The 16618-nt window shown below is 51.2% G+C and overlaps 2 protein-coding genes across 4 annotated transcripts in view; one reads left to right on the top strand and one right to left on the bottom strand.

Annotated features, from left to right (window-relative positions):
- PARN (poly(A)-specific ribonuclease) overlaps positions 1–4088 on the bottom strand; it is a 29461-nt gene extending 25373 nt beyond the window's left edge. For 2 of the 3 annotated variants that reach the window (XM_048494292.1, XM_048494293.1), the window contains exons 1-2: positions 3940–4088; positions 1075–1152 (exon numbers count right to left, since the gene is read on the bottom strand). In XM_048494292.1, the coding sequence (XP_048350249.1) occupies positions 1075–1152; positions 3940–3958 (97 nt within the window). In that variant the 5' untranslated portion in view covers positions 3959–4088. The remainder of the gene's footprint in view (positions 1–1074; positions 1153–3939) is intronic. The other variant, XM_048494294.1, reaches the window with a different exon arrangement.
- Positions 4089–5134: 1046 nt separating this feature from the next.
- Positions 5135–11541, top strand: ECI1 (enoyl-CoA delta isomerase 1). Its single transcript, XM_048495388.1, has 6 exons — positions 5135–5475; positions 6359–6486; positions 8140–8286; positions 10031–10152; positions 10269–10447; positions 11155–11541. Exons 1-6 carry the CDS (start codon positions 5328–5330, stop codon positions 11319–11321), a joined length of 891 nt encoding a protein of 296 aa, XP_048351345.1. The 5' UTR covers positions 5135–5327; the 3' UTR covers positions 11322–11541.
- The last annotated feature ends 5077 nt before the right edge of the window (positions 11542–16618 follow it).

Here is a 16618-nt window from a genome sequence, read left to right as displayed (position 1 = left end):
CCCATAATGTATTGTAGGTTCAGACCCTTACAAACATACTGAGAGCCAGCGTGGCTTAGTGGTTAAGAAAAAATTGGCAGCGAGACTATAATCCTGCAAGAACCAGAGTTTCGAAATTAAAGTGACACCTGAAGCGACAACAGTACATGTGAAAGGGATCTGGGAGTCTTAGCAGACCACAAACTGAACATGAGTCAGCAGTGTGATGCGGCAGCCAAGAAAGTCAATGCAATCCTGGGATGCATCAATAAGAGTATAATGTCTAGATCAAGGGAAGTAATTGCACCACTCTACTCTGCATTGCTCAGGCCTCACCTAGAGTACTGCGTTCAGTTCTGGGCACCGCAATGTAAGAAGGATATTGACAAGCTGGAGTGGGTCCAGAGGAGGGCAACCAAAATGGTTAAAGGTCTGGAATCCATGCCCTATGAGGAGAGACTGAGGGAGCTGGGGATGTTTAGTCTGGAGAACCAAAGGTTAAGGGGGACGACGACACGATAGCTATGTTTAAATATTTGAAGGGATGTCATTGTTGAAGAGGGAGCAAGCTTGTTTTCTGCTGCCTCGGAAACTAGGACACAGAGCAATGAATTCAAGGTGCAGGAAAAGAGATTCCACCTAAACATCATGAAGAACTTTCTGACCATCAGGGCTTTTCGATAGAGGAATTCACTGCCTCGGAGAGTTGTGCTTTGGAGGTTTTTCAAGAGAGGCTGGATGGCCATCTGTCAGGAGTGCTTTGATTATGTGTTCCTGCATGGCAGGGGGTTGGACTTGATGGCCCTTGGGGGTCTCTTCCAACTCTATGATTCTAATTCTAATTCCCCACTCTTCCACATGAAACCTGCTGGGAGACCTTGGGCCAGTCACAATTCTCTCCAAACTCTCAGCCCGATCTACCTCACTAGGGGTCTCTTCTGTGTGGGGAGGAGAGACAGGATTGCAATTGCCAGCTGCTTGGAACCCGTTACCCTGCTGTAACAACGCCTTCCAGTAGCAAGAAACGCAAAATAGAAAAACCATCCCTCCTTTAACAAAAAATGTCCACAACTTCAATTATCAGCCCTGCAGTACCTGAAAACTCTCCATCAATCGCCAAAAAGTCCGCTTCTTCAATAGCTTCATAAATTTTCCCAAGGTTATCCTTAAAATCTGTAGACAGCCAAGAGAGGGAAAAAGAAAATCAGGCCACCAAGAGCCATACTCTTCTGCATGCATCAAAAAGGAGGAGTGAGACAGATGTCCCCTTCCCTCTGAAACCCAAGGACAGGTTTTCCGGGAGTCTGGGGAATCATTCAGAAATCTTCCCTCCATTCAGTTAATGTCACGATACCACTGTTTACAAGTTAGACTTGTCCCACTTTAAATGCCGGAATGTGAGAAAAGGCGCTCTCCCCAGTCTATAACCTCACTAGGGGTCTATAACCAAACTCTGATGAAGACACCTCATCTCTTGGTTAGGGATGGTCCAATGATATGCAGCCCCTCTGACTTTCTGCATTACCTGCCCACTCCCACAATTTTCTTCACACATACGCACCCCACGCCCTCAATAAGGGAAACTGTTAGGGTCTGTTACTCCAGTCAACAATTGAGACTCAGGAAAGGTTCAAGAGCGTTATTGAACTGTGTCAGTACCTTAGCTGCAAGAAGCCAGAGTTGGGGTCCTGGCTTTTGCAGCTAGCACATATCTCCCAACTTTCCCGCTTTCAGACTCCCCCCCTCCCCCCACAACAGTAAGAATAAGAAAGGAACAGTGTTTTAGACCTGCATTGTGATGTGTTCTAAACTCAAGAGCAGCAATAGAGTCATTCTGGCCCCAGGGAGGGGAGGGAGGCGCTCTCAATTGAAGCAGAATGGCACGTTAACATACAGATAACAGTCAGTGCAGGTGTGACCTTGGTGCCAGCCTGGTGATACCAGGCCAGGCAGGAGCCAGGCCTGACAGAAACATGCCAATTTCACCAGCAACCCTCCCAGCTTGAAGCAAACAATGACACCCCACTCCACCCCGCAGGTATGCTCTGACCATTCTTCTCTCCAGCCTTTTCAGAGTCACCAAAGGGAAGACACATAAGAAAGAGCCTGCTGGATCAGACCAGAGTCCATCTAGTCCAGCACTCTGCTACTTGCAGTGGCCCACCAGATGCCTTTGGGAGCTCACATGCAGGATGTGAAAGCAATAGCCTTCTGCTGCTCCCGAGCACCTGGTCTGCTAAGGCATTTGCCATCTGAGATCAAGGAGGATCAAGATTGGTAGCCATACATCGAGTTCTCCTCCATCAATCTGTCCAAGCCCTTTTTAAAGCTATCCAGGTTAGTGGTCATCACCGCCTCCTGTGGCAGCATATTCCAAACACCAATCACATGTTGCGTGAAAAAATGTTTCCTTTTATTAGTCCTAATTCTTCCCCCCAGAACACAAAACCACACAGGCATCAACTCCAACAGGGACAGGCAGAAAGGACTGGGAAAGGGAAAACCTCTGTGTTACCAGAAGATCCTTTCCAAAAAGGGAAGAGACTCGCAGCCAGCTTAGCTCACCATCCTGCTCTTTGAAGCACACAAACAAGGACACCGAGACCAAAACTGCCTTCCGCTGGGGGAACCTGACAAACTATCATACCAGAGGACAAACTGTGTTCTGTTCAGTGGCAGAGCATTTGGGCTGCCTGTGGAAATCCCTGGGCTCAGTCCTCAGTGCCTCCAGTTAAAAAGATCACAACTGCCTTTATCCTGTGTGTTTGTAATCATCATGCTATGTGCCTTTATGCACTATGCTATGGCAAAAGAGAAGGTACCATAAGGCCCCTCTTCACTTGCACTGCGAGCAATCCAATCCCCTTCTGGAATTCTGCTTCCCCCACCCCCTGCATGCTGCACACCCACGCTGCAACTGATGTTCACAGATATGCTGATCTGAACATGGAAGTTCTATTTTACCACACAAAACAGCAGCCATGGGTGAGGGGGCGGTGTTTATTTCTCAGCCCTTATGAGCCCTGGAGAAAACTGTCCAATTCTTCAATCGGATAGGAGAGCCACCATGGCATAGTGGTTAAGACCAGGTGAACTCTGGAGAACTGGGCTTGATTCCCCGCTCTGCCACGTGAGGTGTGGAGGCTTATCTGGTGAACCAGATTAGCTTGTGCACTCCGACCTATTCCTGCTGGGTGACCTTGGGCCACCACAGTTCTTCGAAGCTCTCTCAGCCCCACCTACCTCACAGGTGTTTGTTGGAGGGGGGGGGAGGAGATTGTCAGCCCCTTTGAGTCTCCTTACAGGACAGAAAGGGGGGATATAAATCCAAACTCTTCTCCTTCTTCTAATAGAAGCTTCACGTATGGAAGTTTTTCATGGTGTGAACATAAACCACATCTGTCTCACATTGCATCAGACCCTTGATCCATCTAGGTCAGCACTGCCTACTCTCCGGGTCTCAGGCAAAGGGGGGTCCTGCACACCCCCTTATTCCTTCAACTGGAGCTGCTGCTGCTGCTGGGGATGGAACCCGGGACCTTCTGCCTGCCAAGCGGGCGCTGTGCCACCGAGCCAGGGCCCTGCTGCCCGGACCTTCCTTGTCCCCTCAGAGGGGGCTGCCTGCCTGCCTGTCTGCTGGGGCTCGGGGGATCCTTGGCGAGGCTTCCCTTTCCAGCTGGCCTCTCGAGAGCATCTCCCACAGGAAGCGGCCTGACCCGCGGAGGCTCCGCTACGAGCCTCCTCCGGAAGAGCCGGGCGCTCCTCCCCCAGGCAGCTGGACACCGGCATGGCCGCGCTCCATTCCCGGGCCTCCGGCAGCAGCGGTCGAAGGAGCCCCGGGAGCGGCAGGTCTGCGGGCCCAGCCAGGCCCGGCGCTTCCCCCTCCCACAGCGAGATACGAGGCGGGGACGACGACGACACTCTGCACATGCTCAGGGGAGGCCCGCTGGGAGAACTCACTGCTCCTGGTCACCTCCATGCCCGCGGCTTAGGCCCGGCCGGGGAGCGGCACTTCCGGAAACAAACCCGACCCTCCGGGCGAGCCCCTCTCCCCTGCGGCGCTCCGTCAGGGCCCACGTGACGGCTGGCGCCGAATGATTACGACATCCCGGCGACGACCCTCCGGCGCCGTCCCCGTCCCGCACTACTGAGCATGCGCGGCTGACCGCGGAGCATGCGTCGCTGCACATGCCAACCTCCCTCTGCCCTTTTTCCGCCCTCATTTGGGCGGAGCTGCTGGGCTTCCTGAATGGAGTCCCCCTTCTGTCCCTGCCGCCTTCCCCGGCCTTATTGTCTTTGCTAGTGAGCCCGGCGCAGCAGCCTGTCTGCAATCACGAAGGGCACCAGTTGTGTAATTTGGCCTGCTGGGGAGAGTCCGGGCGTGATTTAACCTGGAACCCGCTTATTTGGGGGGTTCTGGGTGGTCCGCTGCAGGACCCTTGACCCTCTCCCCCCACACCAAATTGCAAAGTGGTGTGCCTTCCTCCTGTCCACGTTCTTCGTGGTCCAGCTGGCAGGACCAGAGACAGCGACCATTGGGACCTGAGTTGACTTGATCTGAGTGACCAACGACCCATCCTGACACTGATGGGTCTTCTCTTCTAGTTTCTTCATCGCTTTCTGCCCGGCCAGGACATGTGGGGGGGGGGGGCGTCCCTCCACAGGGCCATTTGATGACCCATGAAATGCAGCTGCATGTGGTCTTCCGGAGACCTCTGGCCTGGGAGCTGTCCTTGTGTTTGGTTCACTCGCTCACGTGAAAGTGGGCGATGTTGTGCACGCTTCCTTGCAAGCAAATCTCACTTTTGTGTGTGTGGGGGGGTACTCTGCAGGAGGACAGCAGCCTTAAATTTGTTTTTAAAACTCCTTAATGTTATGGATAGAGACGTCAAATTATACAAATACAGCAACGCATCCGTTCAACAATCGGACAGACAGCGTCTCCGTTCACGAAGGATGTAGGGGGAGGGGTGGGGGGTTAGAGAGCCTTGTCCTTATTTATGGATTTTAATTCAACATTTTAATAAAAAGCAGTTTCTTCCCCGACGGGGTTCTTGCCTTGCTCAGCCTCGAGGTGGGTGACAGTGAACCAGGGAGCCCGAGAGGAATTGAAGGCCCCCATCCCCCTTCAGGGCAGAAGCCGCCCTCCGCTCCGCTCCCTGAAAGAGGCGGCCGGCCCAGTGGGGTTCTCTCGCCCCCCGCCGCCCCCAAGAAGGAGCCGCCCGGTCTGCAAGGCCAACACTGCGAGCGCTCCTCGAGAGTAGCGCGCGGTCCTTGCGCAAGAGGCAGGACAGGGGCGGGTCTCGGCCTTCCTCCTCCTCCTGCTGCTCCCGGCGCTCCCCGTGAAGATGGCGGGCAGGGCGGCCTGGGCCTGCCGAGCTTGGCGGCCGCCCCTCCGTCGGCGCCTGGACGGGCCCCCCCGGGCTCTGGCGGGCGCGCCTCCGCGGCGGCTCTTCAGCGGCCCCGCCGTCCAGGTGGAGCTGCAGGAGGGCGCAGGTAGGACCGAGGGGAGGGACCGCCCCGACGGGGCCCCCGCGTGCGGGGAACCGAAGCCCTCCGGCCGCCCCGGGGAGGCAGCGCCAACCGAGGACTGCTGGACGGGGCCGGCCAGCCGCTGCTGTGCACCCAGCACGTGGAGCGCCCAGCGGACGGGAGGCGAAACTTGGGGCGGCCCCCGGGGGCTGCCAGGCGGCTCGGCTCCAAAAGCCCCCTCCCCCCACGCGCCTGGCAAGGCCAGCCCTCTCCTCTGGCGGCCCCCCTGGAGCAGGGCAGCCCGGCCTTCTCTGCGGCGGCCCCCACCCGGTTGCTCCAGAAAAGGTGGCGAGTGGAGGGCGCAGCCAGGGTTTTTCAGCCGCCTTGAACCACCAGGAAAGGTGGGGTGTAAAATAAGCCAAAGCAGAGCCAGGAGCCCCCCCCCCCTCCCCCAGAGCCAGTTGCAATCAGCGGCCATATCTGTGACCCCTGGACCCCTGGTTGCCTCTGCGAAAGCAGCTAAGCTTGGGGGTTCCCAGCCTGCTTGACACAAAACCGCTTGGGGGGGGGGGGGCGAACCAGTCTTACAGGGGCTTCTGTAGATCTCCTTCGGTCACACATGGAAGACCTTTGTGCTGTGAGGGCAGCTGCTGCCCAAGCAAGGGCTTAAAAAAACTGCACAGCCAATGAAATGTCCAGCGGCCAACCTGAAGCCTTGCTGGCCAAAAGCCCCCCTGGCCCAACCCACTTTCTAAAAATATTTAGCGGGCACCACAGGAGGTGCTTGTGGGCACTGTGGCCCCACGGGCACCTCAGTCCAATGTGAGGACACAAGAGTCCAGGTGACCTGTTGGAGGGCCATGGGTGCTCTTTTTCTCTGCCGCTGACTTGTGGGTCTGTCGCGCAGGGGTGGCAGTGATGAAGCTGAAGAGCCCTCCCGTGAACAGCCTCAGCCTGGAGCTGCTCACAGAGTTCACCATCAGCCTGGAGAAGCTGGAGAATGACAAGGCCTGTCGAGGCGTCATCCTGACCTCGGTATGCAGCCCCGGAGGGAGGGGGTGGATGCTGGATGCTTCTGGGTTTGCTGCAGCCCCTGGGAACCGGGGCTCCTCCTCTGCTGCTGCCACTTGGCCTGCTGGAGACCACCATAGCGGCCTGCGTGTGCTTCGTTGTGTCCCTGGGGAGGCAGCTGCTTCGGAGGGGGGGCGTAGTTTTCTCTTTAACTTGCCAAGAAGGCAGGACGGAGGAATCAGACTCTGACTGAATGGCAGGACCCCTCCTCCCAAGATGACTTGGAGTGAGTCACTTATGTATTTAAAATCACAGCTGACTTATGGAGTCCCCTGTAGGGTTTTCAAGGCATGGGACTAAAGCCCCTTCCGCACTTGCGGAATAATGTACTTTAAATCCACTTTGAGCCCACTTTGAGGCTGGATTTTACTGCACCAAATACTTTACTGCATCCATTTGCAAACAGTTGTGGAAGTGGATTGAATGTGCATTGTTCTGCATGTGCAGAAGGGGTCTAACAGAGGTGGTTTGCCACTGCCTGCTGCTGCATTGTGAACCCAGACTTCATTGGAGGTTTCCTCCCACCCAAGTACTGACCGGGGCTGGCCCTATTTAGCTTCCAAGAGCTGACAGTCGATGGCTCAGCGGGGCTGTCCAAGTCTGAGCTGGTCATGGTGAGCTTCAAAATGCGGCAAGGGGAGCCCTGGCACCTCAGAGAGGAACAGAATCAATTCCACTGCTGGGTTTGGTGTAATGGTTAAGAGCAGGTGCGCTCTAATCTGGAGAACCGGGTTTGATTCTCCGCTCTGCCTCTTGAGCTGGGGAGGCTTATCTGGGGAACTAGACTAGCCTGTGCACTCCAACACATGCCAGCTGGGTGTCCTTGGGCTAGTCACAGTTCTCTCAGCACTCTCTCAGCCCCACCCACCTCACAGGGTGTTTGTTGTGGGGGCAGGGAGTGAAAGGAGATTGTCAACCCCTTTGAGTCTCCATACAGGAGAGAAAGGGGGATATAAATCCAAACTCTTCTTCTTCTTGAGTCTGCACTTTGTCAAATTTATACTGTATTAAGACTACAAACAAGAGAAAGGTTCCCCAGAAGGGAAGGATGTTACAAAACAGGCAAGTGTTGCATATGAATGAAGACATCTCCTCTCTGTTGATCTGAGAAGCAGCTTGGACTAACTTCATCTTCCCTACAAGGGTGTAGGGGGAGACGAGAGAAGCGGATCCACTGAGAAAGTGTTTCAGGCTGAGATGAACAAATGAAAAGCGGAAGGGTTGGGCCGTGCAGAGCTTTGGCACCAGCAGCGAGTGGTTATTTCTGGGGGGCAGCAGTACTAGCGTGGCATCTTGTTCCAAAATTCTGGGCAGCTCAACAGTTGGATTTTGCTCCAAGGCTGAGTGCCAGGAAGGAATATTTTATCCTCCGGCACTCCTGTTGGGTCCTGCGTGTGGCCTGGGTTTAAGGAAGGACGCCCCCCTTAACTGACAGGCGAGGGCTGTTCTTTGCAACACAAGTGAGCTGTGCAGGTGATACTGGGTTTTTTGGGGGTGGGGGTGGCACGCTGGCAGATCTTGCCTTCCTCCCGGGTCTTGCCCAGCCTGCGGGGCTTTTTGTTGTGTGACAGTCACAAAAATCGCAAAGCCTGAGCTGCTTCCCCTCTTTCTCCCCAGGCTGTCCCCCACATCTTCTCGGCCGGGCTGGACATCACTGAGATGCACGGCAAGAGCCCGGAGCATTATGCGGAGTTCTGGAAGGCCGTGCAGGAGATGTGGCTGAAGCTGTACAAGTCCAGTCTGGTGACGGTTGCTGCAATCAACGCAAGTTCTTTTTCTTGCTGTCTGACTCCCTTGAGATCGATCCTTGGTTTGCTGGGAGGAACACATCCCTGTTTAGCTGTAATACTAGAATAGCCACAGGAAGTGGGAGGGCTGGGGAAAGGGGGTGGCCTGCATTTAAATGGCAAAATACATGCATGACATCCTGCATTGCAAATGGCGGGTGGGCATTAAAGTTCCTGCACATGAAACAAGGAAATGGGTGGCACCTGAGGATCGGGCCGCCTGTTTGTAGTGAGGCCTGGAAACTGCAACATCCGCATTAGTGTTGTAGACAGGTCCTCAGGAACCAACAGATAGTCCAGACACAGTTCTTACCTGGCTCAGCTGCTTAATGGATCCACAGAGTCTGGAACCAAGACAAAGCTAGAAGCAGAAACCATGACCTACAAACTGAACCACAACGTTGCTGCCACAAACTAGCTCAGCTGCAACCTCTCTATTACAGCCAGCCTCCCATTCCCTAGTGCAGTGATGGTGAACCTATGGCACGGGTGCCAGAGGTGGCACTCAGAGCCCTCTCTGTGGGCACGTGCACACAGAGTACATCATGGGGTGTGTGGAAAAACACCCCCCCCCCCCACACACACACATCTAAGCTGGCCTAGGCCACTGAGCAGGATGTGCACGCACCATGGTGAGCAGGGAGGATTCAGCTGGCTGCCTGTGCTCCGGGTGGCTGCTGCCTGAGGGGGAGGGGGGGACAGAGGAGGCAGAGATGCTAGAGAGACACAGAGCGGTGCGCGCGGGACTTGCTGGAGGCTAGAGCAGGCTGGCCCCTGCTCGAGCAGGTGGGGCAGGGGAAGAGGGAGCCAACCGGTTTTTTCTAAACTAAAACCTCAGCATTCAGGTTAAATTGCCGGGTTGGCACTTTGCGATAAATAAATGGGGTTTGAGTTGCAATTTGGGCACTTGGTCTCAAAAAGGTTTGCCATCACTGCCCTAGTGCAATAACCTCTTGCAGCTGGGTAGTCTGGCTCCTGCAAAGACTTTGCGTCCAGTTCAGCTCGCCTCATAACTGCTAACCTGCTTCTGCGTCTCCTTTGCTGTAAGCTAGCATTCAGTCTGCTCCTGGGACTCTGGAGACAGGGTGTGAGTGGAGGTGACAGGGTCCCCTCTGGCTTAGTATCCAGAGGCTGAAGAGTCTCAGAGCTAGATCCTGGCTGGGGAATCTCAGAGCTGGGACCTGTCTGTGGATCCCTGCCTGAATGCTCTGCTGAGCCTCTAGTCCTGATCCTGCAGGAACTATTGACTGCTCAGGCCTTCCGTTTACAGGCAGCACCTGGGAATCTAGAACCCAAACTGTCCCCTCCTCTCCATCTGAGTCTTCCTTCCGGGGGTCCCCAGTCAGATCAGGCTGCGCCATAACAATTAGTCACCATTGTTTTCTTTTTAAAAGCCTTCCGCTGCTTGGGGCGGTCTGGTCTGGAGAACAGTGGAGCTCATTCACAACTCGGGAAACTGCCTCAATGTTTGGCCAGCATGCTGTGAACTTTGTCCCGGAGGACCCTGCACTTAAAGCAAGCCGGTTTTGCATTTAGAGAATGAGCTGCCCCCAGCATGCGTCTGTTGCAAGAGTATTTTAAGTCAATAAATAACTTTTAAAGAAACATACACTGTGGGAGGGGAAGAGAAGAACAGAGAAGGCTGGCTACAAAGCTGCTGGAGTCTCGGGGTGCTTTTTGGAGTCAAAGCAGACCCTGTGTGTTGTGCTCCCTCCTTCTAGGGTTCCAGCCCTGCCGGTGGCTGTCTCATGGCGCTCTCGTGCGATTACAGGATCATGGCCGAGAATCCCAAATACAGCATTGGTCTGAATGAGACGCAGCTGGGAATTGTTGCGCCTTTCTGGTGAGGGAGGCAGCGCTGGAGGAGCAGCCAGAGGTCTTTTTGTTGGGAGTGGGTGGCACGCAGACCGGCTAGCCAGCACTGTGCCCTTGACCTGAGCGTTTGTCCCTTGTGGGCAGGTTCAAAGACGCGCTGGTGAGCACCATTGGCCACAGGGCTGCAGAGCAATCCCTGCAGCTCGGGCTCCTCTACCCTGCCTCGGACGCCCTCAAAGTTGGCCTGGTGGATCAGTTGGTGCCTGAAGAGAGGCTCCAGAGTGCAGCGACGCAGGTGATGGCTCAGTGGTTGGCCACTCCAGGTGAGGAAGCACAAGGGAGTCTGCCTCCCAAACCTAAGAGTGGGACTATACAGGCAGAAACTAAAAAGCGGGGCGGGGGGAGGGTGCAGGAGTTTGTGGTTCTAGGGCTAATGAGCAGTGGCTTGGGGAGCTGAGTAAGATTTTACTCATGGGGGGGGCACCAATGAAAACTGCCGGGGTGGAGGCCTCTGCATTGGAGTCCCTTTGTAGTCCCTGAGGGTTGCCAAGGGAGCAGCCCTTGAAAGTGTTTTCTCTCTAAAGGCTGGGGAGGAGCCATTCCATTTCATCTCTCTCCTGTTTGCTACAACCCACTCAGAGGTCCTAGCTTCTCCTCCTGCCCTCCCCCCCCCATAACAGGTGCAGATGGAGAGCTAGGAGGGCAGTCTTTGTAAGCAGTGGAAGGAGAGAAGGATGGGGTCGGAGATCAAGGGATGAAAGTGTCCACCTCAGTTAGCTTGAATTCCTGGAACCGGGATTTAAAGACTCGGATCTGCGCCATGTGCATTGCAAGGCTTCGGACCCAAACCAGGGATCGGCAACTGGAGGCCACTGGGCCAAGCCTGGGTCTCTTGGGGGCTGTTTCTCCCTCCACTCTCAGTTGCCAACCAGGAGGCTACAGGCTGGGTGGCTTCGATCTGAGAGTGAGTTGGGGGAGGACCGGAGGACCAGCTGCTCAACCCAACTGGCTTCCTCCCTCTGCTGCCCAGATCACGCCCGCCAGATTACCAAGTCCATGATGCGGAAGGAAGTAGTGGATCGCCTGCTGAAGCATCGGGACGCCGACATCCAGAACTTTGTCCAGTTCATCTCCAGGGACTCCATCCAGAAGTCCCTCCAGATGTACATTGAGAGGCTGAAGCAGAGGAAAACCTAAGCTAAGCCAGGAGCTGGGTGGGGGTGGGGGGTGGGGCAGCTGGCGACGGATGGCCCAGAAACCTCAGTGCCTCTTTCTGAGCCAAGTGCCTTTGCCGAGGACTTTGGATCCCAGGTTGGAGGCAGGTCAGGCCTCCATGTGCCAGGCAGGAATTTGTCTCCTTTGAACGGGTTAGTTTTACAGAATGTGAACTGCCGATAAACAACTTTTTGAACCAGGACTCTTTGTCTGCTTCTCCTTCCGTGGCTGCTCATGTTCAACCCTCTTGACCAGGGAATCTGGACCAGGGTCCTCTGAAGCCCTCCTGCTGTTGTCTTGAGTGTCTGTTTCCACTCACAGCGTCACCCGGCCTTCCTGCTGCCTGGGCACTGCCAGCTAGCATGGCAAAGAGCAGATCTGAACTGCCCTTTTGTGACAGACCAGGATTCATCTAAGGAATCTCCCACGTGTAGGTCCCAACCAGACCTCCATCACATGGAATATTGTTGGGTCTGGGACGTAGCCTCGTTGTCTACAATCTATGTTAAAGCTATAACATCGGAGGGAGGGAGGGAGGGAGGGAGGGAGGGAGGGAGGGAGGGAGGGAGGGAGGGAGGGAGGAAGGAAGGAAGGAAGGAAGGACAGGCTACATATCAGTCAGGTTACATCAGAGTATTCTCTGCCCACCAGACTTAATTCCTGACAGATGTCCACCCATATTCTGCCTTGGAATAATTCAGTTCTCGACTCAAGGGAGTGCTTGTTCTGTAGTCGTTATATAAAGACATCTGTATAAGTGCTATTTTAGCATTAATCAAGCAAACTCTTTTATTTTGGACTGGGGAAATGTGATAGAAAAAGGGAAAATGTATTGTGTTGGACTCTTCCCTCCTCCCCGTCCCACAACATAAGTCAGAATACTAGATCTCCAAGCACCCATAATCCACCAAAGTGACTTGTCTCTGCCATATCCAGTTGGGAAATTGGACTGAGAAGGGGCCCATCTTTCCTTTCATGATTACATCTTTCTTTCCATGATTACATCCTCCTCCATGTTATCACATCACTCCTGTGAGGTAGGTCAGGCAGAGAGGATGTGACTGCCCAAGGCGTCCATGGCAGAGCCGGGAATCAAACGGGGGCTTTCCAGTTCTTCCTGTGATATCCCAGCCTCTCCAGGTTGCTCTGATCGCTTCAGAGTTTTTGGGAACAGCAAGATAGTTGATTGGGCTTGGTACTTCACCTGAAATTATGGAGGGGTGGGGAGGCTTTGGGAGTCTCCTGTCCTGATCGCCTTTTGACCTTGAGTGAACAGGATGAGGAAAATGTTGCCTGAGCAAGTGTTTCGCTTGGGCTGCTGAGTCAGATTCAAAAGATGTGGCAATGCAGGTGCAGCCAGCTGGGGAATGCTGATCGTCACTGGACTTGGATTCCTGGCTGAAAACGAACAGTGGGCAGAGAAGACAGCCAGGACCAGATCTGCCTCTCTTTAATTTTTCTCCCATCACTGTTAAGACTGAGCAAAGCCCACGATTTCAAAGGGCTAGTGTTCCGTTCCCCAAGCAAACTAAAAATCAGGTGCCTTGCACTTGGTCAGAACAGAGTGTAAGACCCACAGACAAATAAGTAACAGTTCAAAAATGGTTTAATAGTATTGAAAGTTTAGGGCTCTGACTCCTCCCATGAAGTCTAACTGAATAAAGAATACTTGCAATGCTGGAAACGATTGGAGATGGTTTGAAGAATTTGCAGACACCAACTCTTTCCTTAACTGCTTCTAAGGAAGTCTGTGCTGCTTGCTTCTTCTTCGGAGTTCTCCATGGTGTCCTCTAACTGGACTCTGTTTCCTTGCAATTCCGTTGGAACTGTGTCAAGGAAGACTCCACAGTCCCCTTCTACTTGAATTGCTTATTGATTCAATACACTCATAGAAACTTCTTCTTTTTTGTAGTTTATTACATATAACAGGCAAGCTTACAAGTTGCTCTAACGAATTAACAAAAGAAAACTTCAGGAAAAAACGAACTGGGCTTCAGCTTCAGTTAAACCCTCACTCACTAACTGCCCTTCCTGTGTTCTGAGCCACATCCTCCAACTGACACTTTCAGAATGTTCCTGAACTCTTCACATGCCTTGCCTTTTCAGCTGAAATTTAGGTAAGCTAAATGTCTCAAAATTCTCAGTTAGATCCAATCATATCCATACAGGCAGAGTTATAAACCATAATTAACCATTACCCCTGGCGACCTTGAAGTGCATCAGCAATAATATTGTCCTTTACCCTTTACATTGGCAAGATCCTCAAATTCATAATCTTGTAGGGCTACAGGACCATTCTCAAAATAATGCAGCATTGCTGTTTTTTCATCTTGCTCAAAAGGCCAAAGGATTATGGTCAGATCTTTACAATAAACTTAGACCCTATTAGGTGTAAAGGATGTAATTTTTTGATTGCCCACAAACACATGGTAGGCATTCCTTCTCGATCGTTGAGTATGCACATTCTCTAGGTAACAGCTTTCTACTAAGGGGAAAACTATTGGATGCATCAATTGGTCTTCGCCTTTCTAAGACTAATGTAGCACTTAAACCTCGTTCCGAAGCATCGGTATGCACTTAAAATGGTTTGTTAAAAAATCAGGAGCAACTAATACTGGAGCATTTACAACAGCTCCTTTTACCCGCCGTCAAAAGCAGTTTGACATCTATCGCTCCAAACAACTTGTGAAATGGAGCCTCAAGCTTTTTTACATAGAGTCTGAAAATAATGGTGTAGCTAGTTCACTTAGTTGGAAGGTATGAACTTTTCTTATAAAACCCAATCTAATCCTAAAAGGAATTTGAATATCCTTTTTTGTGGTTGGAATAGGCCAATTCTTAATACTGGCAACCAACCTTAGCTTCAAGAGGCTTAATTTGACCGTTGCCGACACAGTGACCAAGGTATATCACCTCCTTCCATCCAAATTGACACTTATCAGGTCTCAAAGTTAACTCCAGAAGCTTCCTGAACCTTTCTACCAAAACCATTGCGTGATATGTTTCAAATGGGTCTCCCAGGAATCAGACATGATTAGGTTATATCATCCTGATAACCAAAGGCATAATCTAACCCAGTACAGAACCTTATCAATCAACTCTCTGGAAGCGTTTTGGAAGCTCACGTTCTAACCCCAAAGGCATTCTCTTAAATTGAAAATGCCCAAGCCCGCATACAAAGGCTGTTTTCTCAGAGGCTTCTTTAGTTAAGTGGAATTTGCCAATACCCCTTTGAACAGTCCAAGGTGCTTATCAAACTTAGCACTAGCTAATCTTTCCACAGTTTCCTCCCAAAACGGGGTGTGGGATAAGGATCAAGAGTTGTCATTAGATTAACCTTTCTAAAGTCTTGCCACACACAGTCTGAATTCAGGAGGGTCACCCTCAGACACTTGCTTTTTTTCTTCACTAAGTACTATAGGTGCTCCCCCCATGCACTGTTACTAGGCTCAATAATATCCCACATTTCAACATTTGTTTAACCTCCTTTCTCCACAACTTCTTTTCATAACGATTGTTAATAGGGTATGGTGTGGTTTTAATAGGTGCATTTACACTTCCAGTGTCCAATGTGGTGGGGAAATCAGGTGGAGTCAAACCGGGCTGTTCAGTAAACAACAATTCAAAGTCCTTTAACAAAATGTCTAACTTGCTTACATTGCCCTTTCTGACTAAACCATACATCTGAAATTCGAACTTTACCTCACATCAGAACACCTCCTCAAAAATCCCATTCCACAAACTCATTCATGCGTTAGTGTCAACTTCTTGTACTGGAAAAGTCATTACAGATCTCTTCACAATACGGTTTCAACCTATTCGGCATGCACAGTTCTCCTTCGCTCCATCATCTTCTTGAATTACATAATCCAGTCATTGGGGTAAAAACCTGTATTATCACATAAGCGTCCCTTCCTTAAGCCACATCCAACTTAACAGGCTTATCCACTGACAGTAATAAAACTTTGTACTTACCCACTGCAAAAGCTGCGTGGGTTCACAGCCTTAGTAACATCAAGTAGGTCTTTTGCTTTTGCTGAGCTTCTGCTTCTAAATTCTCTGCTGCAGCTGTCCATACTTCCTGCAGAGTTCTTTTGCAGCTCACAGAAATATGCAATTTTACATCCTTGGGACAAGAGTTGTCAGTAAAGCTCTCCCAATTTGCTCTAGCTAAGCCCAAAGGACCTCTGATATCTCTACCAAACAATAACTGATTTGGACTAAACTCCTAGGCTTTCTTAGACTGAATCACGAAGAGCAAACGTCAAATATGGTACCGCTTTTTGATCCCATGAATTTGAATGCTTTTAGTACATAAAGCACTTCAACAATTGTCTCGCAAAGTTCTGAACTGGCCCTCTCCACTTAAAACCACCATTTTGACTGAGGGTTATACGCCACTACAGGGGGCATGCTGAAGACCTCAGCTAACTCACAGAAAATTCTTTTCATCACCTGTGAAAGGCATCAAAATTAGGGGCTTGATCAGTCATTAGTACTTTCATCACACACACCGGCATATGTGGACAAGCCAAATTCCATTAAGGCCTTTAGCTACTGAAAGCACAGATGTAATAAGTTTCTCACACAAAAGGCACAAGGAGAAATCTTGGTTGCATGAAGAAATTCAACTATAACTACACAATATACTGTTTTCTCCCAACCTCACTTTTTAGGTAAAGGACCTAAAATGTTCCAAACTGACCCTTGCAAAGGGTTCATCAATTACTGGGTAGAGGTAGAAGTAGCTCAACAACCTCAGTTCTTATCAGTAGCGTGCTCCAACCCGTTGACATACATCACATGTCTTGCAAAAATCCTTTTAACTGCTTTAGTCAACCCTGGCTGCAAAAAAAAGCTGCTTTTTTGAAATTCTTTCCCCATAGTCCTTTCTTATTCCTAGAGTGTCCAGCCAATGGGACACTATGAGCCAGTTCTAAAATTTCTTCCCTGTACCTTTCTTGGAATTACTAACTGTAAGGTTACTTTTCCCTTCTCAGAAAAGCCACTCCCCGCCTCCATTTTTGGCTGCGATACAATAAGCCAAGATTGCCATATAAATCTCTCAGGATTTTCTTTAGATTACTTCTCCAGAAACAACCTCTGCCTTTTTCACATACAACTCTTTTAAAAGTAGTACATGATCTTTGTTCAGTTTTTAAACTGCTCAGACCTTTCATGACATACATATTTTCTTTATCCTCAAAATGGAAAGTTTCAAACTTCCATGGCTGGACTAGGAGTGCTTTAATGACTCATCTTTCTTTTTTTCCCTCCAA

This window comes from Sphaerodactylus townsendi, linkage group LG04 (assembly GCF_021028975.2).
Source record: "Sphaerodactylus townsendi isolate TG3544 linkage group LG04, MPM_Stown_v2.3, whole genome shotgun sequence".
In the NCBI taxonomy this organism is placed as follows: domain Eukaryota; kingdom Metazoa; phylum Chordata; class Lepidosauria; order Squamata; family Sphaerodactylidae; genus Sphaerodactylus; species Sphaerodactylus townsendi.
This window is presented reverse-complemented; position numbering and strand designations above follow the sequence as displayed.

What these genes read in the sequence shown, in the direction of transcription:
- ECI1 (XM_048495388.1), top strand. Translation starts at nt 5,328, where the DNA reads ATGGCGGGCAGGGCGGCCTGGGCCTGCCGAGCTTGGCGGCCGCCCCTC. An exon ending in GGAGCTGCAGGAGGGCGCAG is followed by an intron (nt 5,476 to 6,358) that starts GTAGGACCGAGG and finishes TCTGTCGCGCAG; the next exon opens with GGGTGGCAGTGATGAAGCTG. An exon ending in GAGGCGTCATCCTGACCTCG is followed by an intron (nt 6,487 to 8,139) that starts GTATGCAGCCCC and finishes CTTTCTCCCCAG; the next exon opens with GCTGTCCCCCACATCTTCTC.